The sequence below is a fragment of the Triturus cristatus genome, chromosome 3_1 (genome assembly GCF_964204655.1).
Source record: "Triturus cristatus chromosome 3_1, aTriCri1.1, whole genome shotgun sequence".
Lineage (NCBI taxonomy): Eukaryota > Metazoa > Chordata > Amphibia > Caudata > Salamandridae > Triturus > Triturus cristatus.
The window spans coordinates 277,599,573-277,614,202 of record NC_140583.1 but is presented as its reverse complement, the minus strand read 5'-3'; the positions used below and the strand labels follow the sequence as shown (position 1 = coordinate 277,614,202).

Here is a 14,630-nt window from a genome sequence, read left to right as displayed (position 1 = left end):
CCTTTTGTTCTGATACCCAGGGTGGCGACTCAGGTTTCCCGGCAGGAAGCGGAGATTGTGCTGATTTCTCGGATTTGGAAATTGCAGCCGTTCTTCCAAGTTCTCCTGGAGATGGCATGCGATTGTCCGCTTCGCCTCCCATACTTCCCTCGGATGCTCCAGGGCCCTCAGGGAGAGCTCCACCCGCTAGTTCTAGCGGGTCAACTAACCCTGATGGCCTGGAGACTTTCCGGCAACAGTGGTCGTTGCCAGGAATTTCGGAGCAAGCTTCCAGTTTTATTCAACAAGCTTGGGCCACTTCAACCAGAAAGAGATACGGGTCTGCCTGGAAGGCTTGATTGGGTTGGTGCTTGGAGAAACACCTGGATCCCGTGGAAGCAGATATCTCTCACATATTGAATTTTTTCTCTCACAAGGCCGCCAAAGGTCTGTCTTACAGATCAGTGAATAACTTTCGGTCGGCCATTTCAGCAGATCACGCGCAACTGGATGGCAGGCCGGTGGGCATGCATCCGGTGGTGTGCAAGCTTTTGAAAGGAATTTGCATCTCCAATCCACCTAAGGCTAAGTATACTTCTTTGTGGGATGTTTCAAAAGTTTTGAATCTGTTTGATGGATGGCCTATTAATGAATTATTATCTCGTAAACAATTGTCAGCTAAGTTAGCCATGTTGTTATGTTTATCCTCCTGCCGCAGGGTGTCTGATGTTAGAGTGCTTGACTTAGAGGGTAGAATTTTTTCCCCTGAAGGAGTGTCCTTTGTTATCACTGCTCGTACTAAAACATTTTCCAGGTCTATTGATTACAATGCGTTTCCTTTGAATGAGAAACTTTGTGTGGTCAGATGTCTTAAAGTATATGAAGATTGTACATGTTCTCTTCACTCTTCTGGTTGTTCCAGGTTGCTTATTGCCTTACAGAAACCGGTTAAACAGGTTACTTCCGCTACTATTGCCAGATGGTTGAGATTTGTTATGTCAGAAGCAGGCATTGACACAAATTTTTTTGGAGCACATTCAGTTAGAGGTGCTATGGCCTCTAAGTCATTCATGCTTGGTACCAGTATACACGATATCATGAAAGCTGCCGACTGGTCTTCCAGTTCTACTTTCAAACAATTTTATTACAAACCTATGGGCGACATAGCCTCTGTGGTGTTACATAAGCGTTAAACTAGCATAATCTGAAGCCTCCGGTCCTGTAATAGAATAAAAAATTAGCTAGCATTCGCACCAAGAATATTCAATTCTATTAAGGACACGGAGGCGAGGATTATCCCGCCCAGGTAAAACAGACTGACTGTTATGATTCATAATGTCATGTTTCCCACCCTGAGTTACCTGTCAATGGCAACTATTACGAATATGATCTTTCTGTTTCAGGCGCTGATCAGAAAGGAGATTAGACCATGGTGAGGTCCTCGGAGGAGTTGGTTCGACGTTCTTCACTTTCCAGTTCTACGGTTCCTATGCTTCCAGCATCCTGGACTGGAGTGGTGTGGATGTTTTGCCGTTGTTTCTTGGACTTATACTAATAGACTTGGACTCTGCTCGTTGGGCAAAGAAAGAGGAGGTGTTCCGGTTTGGGGACTGTTATAGAGAGCTAGTCTCTATGGTTATTGTTTTTTCCTGTCACACTAAGCATTCTGGGAATGTTGTGTTATACTGTTACAATGTCTCTTATTGGCTGCTGTTTGTTTGCAGTAAATGAAAGAGAAGCATAATTAGGCTTTCCTGTTTTCAGTTTCTATTTTTGGTGAATTCTGGTGGTGTTTTTTCAGTGTTTTCCAGTGATTTCAAAACCTCAAAAAAACAGTGCTTTTCAGTGGTTACTCATTTTCGCGCCATAAAAAACAACTGAAACGGTGTTTTACCGGTGTTTATGGAACGCTTTCTTCATTGATGCATGGTATATAGACAGTGTACGTACAGTGTAGATGAGGTCCAAATACATTTTTACAACTCGAAGGTTAAGTCAGCACTTTCTGAAATGTGCCTGAAAAGGGTGGCTCTGTGCAAGGCACACCTCTTGAACTACGGGGTACAGAGAGAACTTTTTGGAAATGAGAGATTTCTGGGGGTGTTGGGCGTTGTAGGCAAGGCAGGCAGTTCTCATAGTTCATTTAGAAGCAATGTGTTGTCATTTGCAGAAAGTGAGAGCTTGGTGACATGTTCATGGTTTTGGGAACTCCTCCTCAGGGAATAGACGCACCCTTGCTGAATCTTCTAAGACATAGACAGAGTGGAACTGCAGGGGCTCTTAGAAGGGGGTGAAACAACAGCGAGACCTCATTAACATGCAAATGGTCTTTTAAAGACCGGTGAAGTGCTCGGGTGCGGCTGTGTTCGTGCCCTGAAGCTGTCTCAGCCCGGGCTGCCACACACGACGGGGGGGGGGGGGAAGGATGCCCTTTGAGTCCAATTTGAAAATCGTGGGCGCGAGTGGGGGTGCTAATCCCAAGTTGGTAGTGTCGCGCATCAGGACTGGTCTTATTAGGATCACTGTGCAAATGCACGATGCCTATGCCACATACCATCCGCGAAATGCAGACGAGTCCACCTTGTCTGGGCCTGCCGGTTTCCCCGCCTCTCCAGTAGTATGTGCTCCGCACTGCAAATCTCATTTCCCGTCTGCCAGCTCTCACCTTGACTCGGTTTGTCTCTGGGGTTCGAGTCCTGTCTCTGCGCATTCACACCGATGCTCAGCCTGCGGGAGACAGAGATCAGCCTCCAGCAGTCCCAATTCAGCCTAGGAGGGGACAGTATGGTGTGGTGCGGTGGGAACTTATGCCGGGCCAAATAAAGCAGCTGCTCACCTGGGGGGGTACACCCCATGCCCCTCTCCCAAGGCCAATGTCATGCGGCAGAGCAACCACGTGAAGAGGACAGATAACGAGTGCATTATTAGCCGCGCCCCTCCCCTGATCCATTCCTGGCTCGCACTTCAAAGGCAGGACGGCAGCCAGGTGTACTTACGCTGTATTCCAGCAGATGGCACAAGTTCGCAAATATGAAATCGGTGCGGCCGCAGTCAGACAGACGGCAGACCACCACAGCTCCTCTCCCCCGCCAGCTATGAAAATCAGTGACACTCGGTTTAAACCGAGCGCGCTGATTTTCATTCGGTAGGGTAGTGTCGGTTAGATTCGGTTTAAACCGAATTCCGGACAGCCTAAGCATAATCCTCGCCTCCGTGTCCTAAATAAAATTGAAAATGCTAGCTAATTTTTTATCCTCGCTGGCTAGGCACTTCTTTTACCCCCTCTCAGTAATTTCGTGAGAAGGTGTCCATTACTTTGTTGATAAGATTGAAACAATTAATGCCATTAACTCTTGAACTGTCACAGCTGTCTTCTCTGGCTCCTCTATTATGGAGTGCACAGATACCCTTCTCAGTGATTCAGCTCCTCCTACTGATGATGATACCACTTTATTATTACTCTTGTCTATAAACTCAGGTTCTTCAAATGATGTGTGCCCCACTGCAGTATTTCATGTTCTAGCTAAAGCTGTCAGAAAGGGTAAGATATATCTTGAACCTTCCTTTTCATTCTGGAAAGTGCACAAAGTTTCGAAAGAAAGTGTAGTTAAACCTCTCATAGAAAAGCTGCGTTTGGACCCCTTTCTTCTTCCTACTTATAATCCTATCTCTCTACCACCCTGTCAGCCAGGATTAGTGAGAAATATTTGCCTATATGGTTATCAGACCTCCTAGAATGCCATGGCTTTTTGCACATGTCTCAAATAGGATTCAGACCCGGAATGTCCACTTAAGCCGCACTAGTATCTGTTCTGAATTCGCTTATATTAAGTACAGACAAGGGATATCCAGCAGGTCTCTTGCTTGTCGATCTCTCAGCTGTGTTCGACATGATTGAGCATTCAATCCTGAAAAAGCCTTTGCCAGATGTTGGTCTGAGTGACTGTCAGATGCTGTTTTGCCACCTGTGTGAAAGATTGTAGCCAGGCTCTGGAACTGTAAACCATTCAGACCTGAAAGGAGGAAGGTGACCTTAAGGGTCCTCGACGGCTTCTTAGTGCCCCCCATTTTATTTAATATTTATGCCTACCCCCATGGTGCTCTCCTGCTCCCTCTCTGTCGGTCAAGGCAGCGTAGTGTCGCGGGGGCGAGGGGATTGCTTTCAAATACAGATCTATTGTGGTGGCAGCCTCCCCTCTCTGTTGGATTGACTATGTCAATTCCTACTATCTAGGCTTTAAAGGCAAACTTCTTGCAGTCTTGTAGTTTTCCGATTTCAAAGATTTGATCATATTTCAGAGGCTAGACATAGGCTGCATTGCCTGCCTGTAACTCAACATACACAGCTGAAGGCACTATGCCAAGTTCGCAAGTCAATTCATGGCTCCAGGGCCCTTAAATGTGGTATCAGGAAATATGAACCAAGCTCTCTCTGAGCTCCTCTTTCAAGTTCCTTCCGGCAGTCCCATGTTTTAGACTGGTTTGCTCGGGGGGGAAGACTTTTTCTGTGCTAGAAGCTAGGGTCTGGAGTCAGCTCCGTACATATATACAGACTATGGAGGTCTGAAACACTTTTTGTAGGAAGTTAAAAACGTATCTATTTTTAAATCTCCTTCCAATTTATATCCATTTCCTTTTCTATTTTTCTGTAAAGATTTCTCTCAGCGCCAAGATACCGATTTGGTGGGCATTGTGCTATACAAATACCTTCATTCATTCAGTCATTCTTTCTTGCCCTCGAAGTATGATGTAGTCAGCCCCTGCTATCATGCTACTGTGATCTACACCAGGTTAATGGTCACGTTCAAACCTGGCAAGTGGAGTTGCGGGTTGGTCCCCAACCCTGGTGCTCAAAGTAAGCTTCCGGTTGCCACTCATGTGGGGCCTCAAAGCTTCTGGTCATGAAATCTTGGCAAACTAACTGGAAGTTTATGGCTCATCTTTCTACTCAAGTTGCAGTAGGAGTCTTTGGTCCTACATTGTGAGTGGCCTCTTATTCCGAAGAGGCCGGCAACACTAGTTATAGGTACTATCGGAAGTATTAGATCCAAGGAAACACTCTCCCCTGGAGATTCCAGCTGCTGAAAACAGTTGAACGAAAGTATGTGGGAAATGAAGACCAACAGGGGAATTGAACCTGGATTTACTGATTCTGCAAGTAATTCCTCATTTCTTAGTGGATCCTCAGGGACCAGGTTGTAATGGCTTGATATTCCCCAACCTTGTTGTCACCGGTACCCCTGGTGTAGGTTGCGCAGGTGCTGGGGAAAATCATGTCCATTAACCGGGCCACTCGTAGAATGGGCCGTTGGGTATTCAAGCAGTTCAGTTCTGAGACTGGTTCTGGGCATTTCTGTACTATTGAGATTTCCACGCAGACCTGCCCAGTTATGCTCTTTGTTACAAGTGTGAGCAGGGGGGCATTGAGGCTCCTCTCAGGGGCAAACAAAAACACACAGGCAAGTGAGGCTGCCCACTTAACCATCCATTCCCTTGTAGAGGGAGCCTCTCTCTTACAGCATTGCGTCACAAAATGGAACCCCGTAGCTTCAATGGAACCCTGTGTTTCTTCTTTAACAACCCTCCTGTCCAACCCACTGAAAAGGATCGCTAGCAGGTACTCACGGAGTGTTGCAATAAATATCTCCTATCCTACCTATGCTCCCTTCCAAGTCTTCATCATGGGTACCACCAATGTAAATATGATACAAAATGGAACCCACTGTGGCAACAGCTACATGTGTCATTCATGCTCTAAATGCATATTCAACAGACAAGTAGCACACACATGCAACACTCAGGCTGTACTTGGATGGGGAAATGATCCTTTTGTAGAGAGCAGGCAGAATATTTAGAAAAGCATGGGAGACAACAGTAGACTTCTCTCCCAAACAGGTGACAGGGAAAGGCCTGTCCTGCAGCTATAATCACTTCACTGCCATCATTGGCCGTCCTGGGCTGCCCAGTGACATGACATAAGGAAAATGCAGATAATGTGCCCTCCCAATCACAGAGCCTGCTCAGTCCATATCATGCGAAAGCTTCCTAGCACACCCATGATCACTGTGTGTTTCTGACGTGGGAGGTCAAAAACAATATGGCTTATTAAAAGGACCTCAAGAGATGGTTGCACACATTCCAGTGGCATGAAGGGGACTTTTCTACACCCCTGCACCCAGCTCCCATACAATTTCCTGCAACATGATGTCCATGGGACATCCTTGGCCAGTGAATTGCGCTGCTGCAGGTGGCGGGACCCCCCCCCCCCCCATGAACACTGGTAAGTCTGATAGAAGACAGCAAGAACACCATGGGTCATAGCAGCAAGGTTGGGGGGGGGCAGCTCCCAAATTTCCAGAGTATCACCCACGCCCTGAAATGTGGCGTAGACAATGGGGGTTTGGGCCACAAAATGCCTTTGGTGGTTTTAGGGAAGTTAGTGGGTCAGGCGGCCCCCGCTAATTTTAATGCCCGAGTGTCATAGGGCTTTGAGCAGGGAATGGACTGAAGGGCTGCCACGCAGCACCTGGCTCCCTCCCATCACCCCAGCTGCCCTTAGCACACGTCATTTTTCTGATCACAGCTACGGCTTATCTGGAAATACCCAAAGTTTACAAACATGACGTAAAATGGTGCGCCATCAGGCTTTGCAACTTTACACACTCCTATGAATTGCTAACCTGGCAATGTTTCAGCAAATGATATCAAGCTGCAAAGCTATGTCTTTGCAACTTAATATACCCCTAGTGGTGATAACTGAACTATACAATGCCCCCATGGTTTAAAAAATTATGCTTGAGAACCAGATTATCATGAGGATTAATATTATTTCTGTTCTGCACCCTTCACCAAGCTAAGAAAACCAACATCTCTGGAATGCTTTGGTTGGGAGGTGCAGTGCAAAGAAACATCAGAAGGAAGCTTGGTCCCTTACCCCAGCTGGGATGAGGTAGTTCTGGATGACAGCGTCCTGCTGGATGTACCTCTGTAAGCTCACGGCCACTGGGTGCAGCCTGTGGAAAAAGAGACACACAAAGTGATAGAGTCAGTGCTAAACGCAGACCGTACCTGGACAGCGGATCTCATACTGTGCCTAGATATGGTTGTCTTCTGCAAGTCTCTGCTTCCCCAAATGAGATAGGTACTGGTAGGTGGTCAGTAACGGGAGTGGCATTAAATTTTTAAGAGACTGTTTGGTAGTAGTAGTACAACAACATGTAAACACCTCAATGCTTGCCATTTCAACCTGGACAGATTGGCAGTGCTTAATTTGTGCGGGTGGTTGTAAGTGTTGGGTACTGGCACTTACTTTTGGGACCAGAACTTATATTTCACCATCAGACTTTGACCTATGTCAAGAGACAGAAAGGTGAAAAAGGGAGGAGGAGGGAGGACGAGAAAGACAGTAAAGTGGGAACAAAACGATTAAGCACGAATAATAAATAAATGCATGTGTGTGGTAAGGAGACAGGGAGTGTAGGGTGGTGGAAGAAAGAGGCATGAGGGCAAATCAAGATGAGGCAGCCTGGGTATTTCACGAGCCCGGCACTTGACAGTGCCGGTATTCATCAGCACCAGTGGCACTTAAGGAAAACTTTGATTCACTGCACTAATGTTGTTTCCTTTTAGAAATTAAGCCTTGGTTATTAGTAATATTTCCAGATCTAAACAGGGGATTGAATAAGAGTGCAAAGTAGACTTCTCTATCAGCAATATCGAAGAACTTTGCAAATGGAGGTCAATAAAAAGAAAAAGGTAGAGAGCCTGAAACATATGTCCTTCCCCGGGAGAGGCCTATGACTGCCTACGGAAATACACTGAGCGTCCTTCTCACATTTAAAGTGAATTTTCTCAGAGTGATAGCAAGGACTAAACAGACGTACGTGTAAGTTCGAACGCCCTCTACATTGTAAGCATAGGTCCGCTCTGAAAGAGACCAGGTACTGGCTGGACTCAGAGACTAAACTTTGGGGCATATTTACAAGAAACTGGCAGAGCGCTGTGTTACCCCAAAATTGGTAATGCCACGCTACGACAGTTTCAAAACGCAGTGATGCCCGGTATTCACAAGAATGCGGTGCACCCCTGCGTTATCCCTAGCACTAATGCTAAAAAATCTACCTAGCTCCAGCACAGGCACCCTAGTGCATTTTGCTAGCTGGCCTGCTCTGCAGGGGCAATTGTTTATGTGCAGGAAGGGATACCTTCCTGCGCATAAACAATTTTTACAGGCGATTTGCCTGTGGAAAGAGTAGAATAACCTGCTTAAGACCAGGTATTCCCTGGTGGTATTTTTGGTGCTGCCCCATACCTTGTAAATATGTGTGTGTGTTCTTATATGTGTGTGTGTGTGTTCTTATATAGCGCTCGACTTACCCTTGGGCATCTCGGCGCTTGCATTGGGAACCCATCCTGGCTTTTTCCCTGTGAGATAACCCATACTGGGCATCCCCAAGGTGAAAGCCAGGCATCCCGCCGCAGGGGGGGCCGTAGTGGAGATTAAGCAAGCTATTGCCCAGAGTTGCAGAGTGTGAACCCATGATTCGAGTAGGCACCAAAGTGAGAATTATCAAGTCCGTGGACACTTGGGCTCAGACCCTGCCGCATCGGGAATTGAACCCTGGTCCCGGGTCTGACCTCTGCTTCAGGGTATGCCTTCTTTAACCAGTGAGCCAAACTTCTCCATGGGGCAGCATCAAAAAGCAATGGGTGTTGCAGCGGTAACGCCCACTGCAACACCCATTGCACGCCCCTTTCAAGCTAAGTGCTGCGGGAATAGAGACATTATTTACATGGCAGCATTAAGCCATGTTAAGGGGCTTAACGCCACCTTGTAAATAAGGCAAAAGAGTTACCGCCCCAGAACGTCAGAAAAAGTGACCTTCTGGTGGCGTTAACTCCTTGTAAATATGCCACTCTGTCTCTCTTGTCTGGGGCTGACCCTGGAGCCCGAGGCTTGTGAGTGAATTATCAATACAGTACAGTACACCGGCTGCTCTTGTGGTGTGAATGAATAAAGACACGAAGATGAACTTCCTGGGAAATTCGAATGTTTCCAGTATTGTAATTTCAGCACCTTTCAATAACTCCAAATTTAAGGTGCAAACAATAAATATATTTTTCATTGATTGCATGGCCATCTCCACCAGGCAACACTCATAAAATACTCAAAACTAGAGAACCTACAGCTGTTTCTAATGAATTATTTTATTGCTGTCGCATGTCCTTCCCAAGCGATAGGATGGAGGTGTAGGGTGGGTGTATGATAGGTGTAGGGCAGGTGCAGGGCAGGTGTAGGTCACAGACCGGCTCCAATACCACGGTGAATCACACACTGTCTCCGAAGACCATCAGTCGAGGATCAGATCACTCAAGATAACAGAGTTTGTTCTAGCTGGCGTACAGAGCACTCCTGCATCCACCAATCACAGGACAGTCGGAAGTCCTGATGCTCCTCGACCACTCAGCAGCGTACGATTTGGTGAATCCCACAGTAGAGTTGCAAAGATGAATACACATGTGATAATTCAAGCACCTAAATACACTACAAATGGCAAGCTGTCAGGCATACTTTCATTTAGTGGGGGCCAAGCCCCTTCCTTAACTCGTCTGATGTAATAGCCATCCCTAGAATAACAACACCTTTCTAAACTAACCTGTATAATGGGCTGTGGACTCTGGGCCAGGCCCACAATGGTCCTTTGTTTTTAGCTTTTTAGGTCTCGCCTGAGCCAGCGCATGCATTTTGTATATGGGATTTCAAAGTGCTACCAGCGCTGGCCTAACGCTTGCGTTCACGCGAGCGTGCACGCGTGCAGCCGCCAATCACTGCTGCGTGCGCACAACTCACGTGCTTACACAGCGCGTCCCATCCTCGTGATCGCGATCACTTTCAACTTTGATCACGATCGCGAGTACTTTCGCTTTCACGGACGCGCGGCCGTTACTTTTACGGCCGCGCGGCCAATGCTTGTTATTAAATGTGATGTACTTTATATTAAATTCCGTATTGTTTCTTCGTAGATATTTAATTTTATTGGTGATTTCCTTTAAGTTATCAGTGATTTCCTTTAAGTTTTCAAAATCACTCTTCAAAGTGTTCGTGTCATCGTCACTCAATTTATGACGATTTTCTCCCTCTTGCAGGCTAGATTTAACTTGAGTTCGACCAATCACAATAAAACAAAAACAACAGTTTTCCATTGCCTTCTCACTGTTTGGGAAATGTTTTTCCAAGGCATAAGCACCCCGCATGTGCTAATCTGCCGCCTCTGTAGGACAGCATCTAATGCCAGCTGAATGACACACGATGAATGGGCTGCGAGGCTCTAAAGCTGACCAGGTGGCCGTAAAAAGAGAGACTCTAAACTGTCTACGCCCCCACTTCCCCCAATAGGCAAACACTGCCAGGTTGGAGGTCAGCAAGGGCCATTGCGCAGCGGACCTCCAGAAGCACACAGTTTTTTTTTTTTTTTTAAATAACACGGTCGTGTTTACTCCGCGTGCTTTCAGCCAAACTGATTCTTGTGACTCTGACAGCCACATAGCTCGGAGGCTGGTGCCAAATGCCATGATGCTGAGAACTAAGACGCTGTTTACGTTTAGATTGGGACCTTCCACAATGCCACCCTCTCAGCACACAAAGTTAAACACCTATGCAACACAAAACTTCCACACACTGGGAATCCACTGGCAAGCACAGTGCCCGGCAATGTCTCCGTTTGACCGTAAGACTAAGTAAAACAACGACTGGTGAAGTTAACGCCAGCACAAATGCAATACAAGGGAGTCGCTAGGATGACAAACTGCCCTGCACTTTCACGGGGGTGGTCCCCAATTGTAAGGAAAGCAAGCATTGGCATAGCCAATAGGTCTCGCCTTTGGGACCTTCTAAGTGTTTAGCCATGCAACAGTTACATAACTAAATACTTATAAGGTCCCAAAAGTGAGACCTATTGGCTATGCGATCTCAATAAGTCTCGCCAGACCAGCGCATGCGCTGGGTCAGGCGAGACCTAAAAACGTCCTCCTTGCTTTTATAGCTCTAACACAGTCTATAAAGTGACCCTTATGTATGATTTTTAGGTCTCGCCTGAGCCAGCGCTTTAGCGCTGCTCTGGCGAGAGCTATAGAAAGCGGGATTTGGAAGTGCAAACGAGTGCTTTTCAGGCCGCCAACTACAGTGCATGTGCGCCAGGCGCGCGCACCATTTGGCAGCCTGCTGATCACTTTCTCGGCCGCGTTGATGTTCTCTTTTTTTTTATTTTCCTTTTTATTTTAATATACCTGGTAAATCCAATAATACAACCTTTGACCATAATGATACAAATAATCCAAAATACATAAATATCACAAAATACATTAAATATTTCATTATTACAGAGTAGACCTAAACATGTGACTCCCTACCCAAAAATCCGCCCACATTCAGATGATGTCCCTAGGGTTGCATTACCAACGGGAATCCCTCCAATCCTTAATTGGAGCCCACATATTTAATCCTAATTCCCTCATTTTCCTACCCCGGTGCCTATATAAAGCGGATTCAATGTTATGTATTCCGAGAAGTCTAACCAACCACATCTGAAAGGAGGGTACTACAGTATCCTTCCATCCTGCCGCTAATAATAGCCTGAGGACCGCCACTGATATAAATACAAAAGCTTCCACCTTATTATTAAGCCCCAGACTACTATCTATTCCTATTATCATTAAGGTAGAGGATAGGTTTATTTTAACACCTAGCAGCCCCTCCCAAAATTTCTCAATTTCTCCTCGAATTCCCCTTAGATTTTCACAGTGGTAGAACATATGCAATAAATCAGCGGGCCCAATCCTACACCGCGGGCATCTATCATCCTCCTTTTTGCCCCATAGAAATAGTTTAGCTGGTGTAAAATATAAATTAAAAAGAGTCTTATAATGTTGGGCTCTTAAATTCGTGGAGCGGAAGAGTTTCCCCGCTAGTTGCAATGCCTTATCTATATCCACATCAGGATCTCCAAGTTTCGCTGCCCATGAGGTTTCGCATTTTTCCAGGTCATCCTGAATCCCTGATAACAGAGCCCCATACATCAATTTTAGCCGTGTTCCACCACCTAATAAATAGTCCACCATATTAATTATGGCCCCAGGGGTGATCCGTGGTCTAATACCCATTAGGGTCTCACGAATCTGAAGAAACTTGAAGCTTTGATTTTTCGGGATACCGAATTTCTGTTGAATACAATTAAAACTCATCAAGCTACCCTCCTCAAAAATATCACCTATTCTTTTAATTCCATGGTGCTCCCAAAGCCTCCACAATCTGTCATTACTAAATTGAGGGAACAAACTAGAATTCCATAAAGGTGTATAGTAATTAATTTTGGGAATTTTTAATGCTTTCTGCACAAATTTCCAAGTCTCCCAAACTCCCTCCAAAACTTTGTACCGCGATTTTTTATAATAGCGTCTATCGGTTTTCCGGAGAAGGAGCCGACGGAGCTTCACGTCCCAGCAGTAATTCAAAGATGGAGGGTGGGTTATTATTTCCAAAAGGAGTATCCTCAAGATTTGTGGCCGGATCAAATAGAATCGCCATCTGATTTAACAAACAGGCCCAGTGATAAAATCTAATATTGGGGATTGCCAGCCCTCCTGTTTCTTGTGGAAGAGACAAATATCTCATCGAGCGCCTAATCTTGCCGTAATGCCAAATAAAATTCATAAAAACTGCCTCGATCGATTTAATTAAACCTTCACCAATTATAAACGGAATAGAGCGAAAGAGGTATAATACCTAGGGGAGCATAGTCATTTTAAGTACATTAGCTCTCCCTAATGAAGATAAATGTAAGGCATCTATTCTTCTAAGATCGGTCGTCATTGACTTAAGGAGCGGAGTAAAATTATCCTTTATAGTTAATTCTGTCCTAGAGCCTATCTTGACTCCCAAGTATATCGCTGAGTCAGAATACCTCGCATCTCTCCTTCTTATATTATTTGTACATATTATCTGGGATTTGCTTTCATTCAACAGATACCCCGTGCCCTGTCCAAATTCCTTAGTAATCCCTGTAATAGCTATCAGTGCCTTATCTGGTTCTGGCGTAATTATAGCCAAGTCGTCAGCATATGCCAACAGTTGATGAGGGATATTGGACGATATGAGCCGGGATTTTCCTTCGGCTTTCCTTTCTTATAAAACACAATAATATTTGTTTCCTTCCAGGATTCTGGAATTAATCCAGAGCATATTATACCATTAAATAAATCCAATAGTATCGGGGCTATCTCATTCTGGATACTTTTATATACTTCCAGTGGGATGCCGTCCGGCCCTGCAGCCTTTCCTGCTGCTAGCTCCTGCAATGATTCCACCAGTTGCCCTATTTCCAAATGGTTCTCCAACAATTCTTTATCCAAATTACCCAGCTGACGGCCTATATCTTCAAACCCAAAAATAACATCCTCCGGTCCATCTTGTGCTTTATACAGTATCTGATAAAAGTTTTTAAAAACTTTCAGTACATCAGATGGTTCCGTATACTCACGTCCTCCTTCTACTATTTTTGAAATTATATTTCTATTACTTTCTTGCCTAATCCGTAATGCTAACAGCTTACCCGCCTGTTCACCCGTCTCATACATTTTACCTCTTTGTGTCTGATACTCATCAGCAGCTTTCTGGGCTAGCCACTTGTGCAGTTCTGCTTTAATAATAAGTATCTTCTGCTGGCTCTCTGTGGACTCACACCCATGCCCAATATCCTTTATGTGTTGTTCTTCTGCTGCAACAAATTGACAAACCAGTCTCTCATTCTCTAGCCGAGCGTCTTGTTTTAACTTGACCGAGAAGCTAATCGTCTCACCTCTCAAGGCTGCTTTAAACGCATCCCAAACATTATTTCTCGATGAGCTATAGCGATTCATGTCAAAATACTCCTGAGCCCATTTCCTCATATGCTCTACAAATCAGAGATCTGCTAATAGCTTTCTCTCGAAAGTCCACCTTGAATAACTGTTATTTAGAGTACCTAAATCATATTGCAAAATAAGCGGGTTATGATCAGATAAAACTTTAGGCAGTTTTTTAATACTAACTTTCTCTATTTCAGGTAAAGAAATCAAACAATAATCCAACTTAGTATATTTCTTGGCAGGACATGAATAATATGTAAAGCCCGGATCAATATGCTCCTTATATCCCCAAATATCCATCAGACCGTGTGACCTTACTAATGAAGTCAATGCTCGAAATACCCTAGGCTTACGGCCTACATAGCTAGAATTATGTGCAAAATTAGCGGAGATATTCAAGTCTCCACAATCTATAATAGGTTTGGTCCAGTTCAATAATTCCACTTCAAGATATTCAAATACCTTATATCGAACATATTGTAAAACCTAAATCATGTTCAGCCAGTGCCCATCTACCACGAGAATCTGCCAAATGGCGCTTAGCCCCTCCCAGAGTGGATCTGGCCAATATTGCCACCCCTCTAACTGTGGATGTCTGTGAGGAGCAGGTCAATATCTCAAAACCCCTTGTTCTGAGCAGATGTTTTTTACCCATGGTAAATGGGTCTCTTGTACACATAATACATCTATATGATTTGACCTAAAAAAATACCCCATCATTTGCCTCTTCCTCCAGTTATTTAGGCCCC

The 14,630-nt window shown here is 45.1% G+C and overlaps 1 protein-coding gene across 1 annotated transcript in view; it reads right to left on the bottom strand.

Moving 5' to 3' along the window:
* LOC146860101 (cholesterol side-chain cleavage enzyme, mitochondrial-like) overlaps positions 1 to 14,630 on the bottom strand; it is a 219,375-nt gene that overhangs the window by 40,487 nt on the left and 164,258 nt on the right. Inside the window, exon 7 of the mRNA XM_085643887.1 lies at positions 6,914 to 6,992. Within this exon, the coding sequence (XP_085500013.1) occupies positions 6,914 to 6,992 (79 nt within the window). The remainder of the gene's footprint in view (positions 1 to 6,913; positions 6,993 to 14,630) is intronic.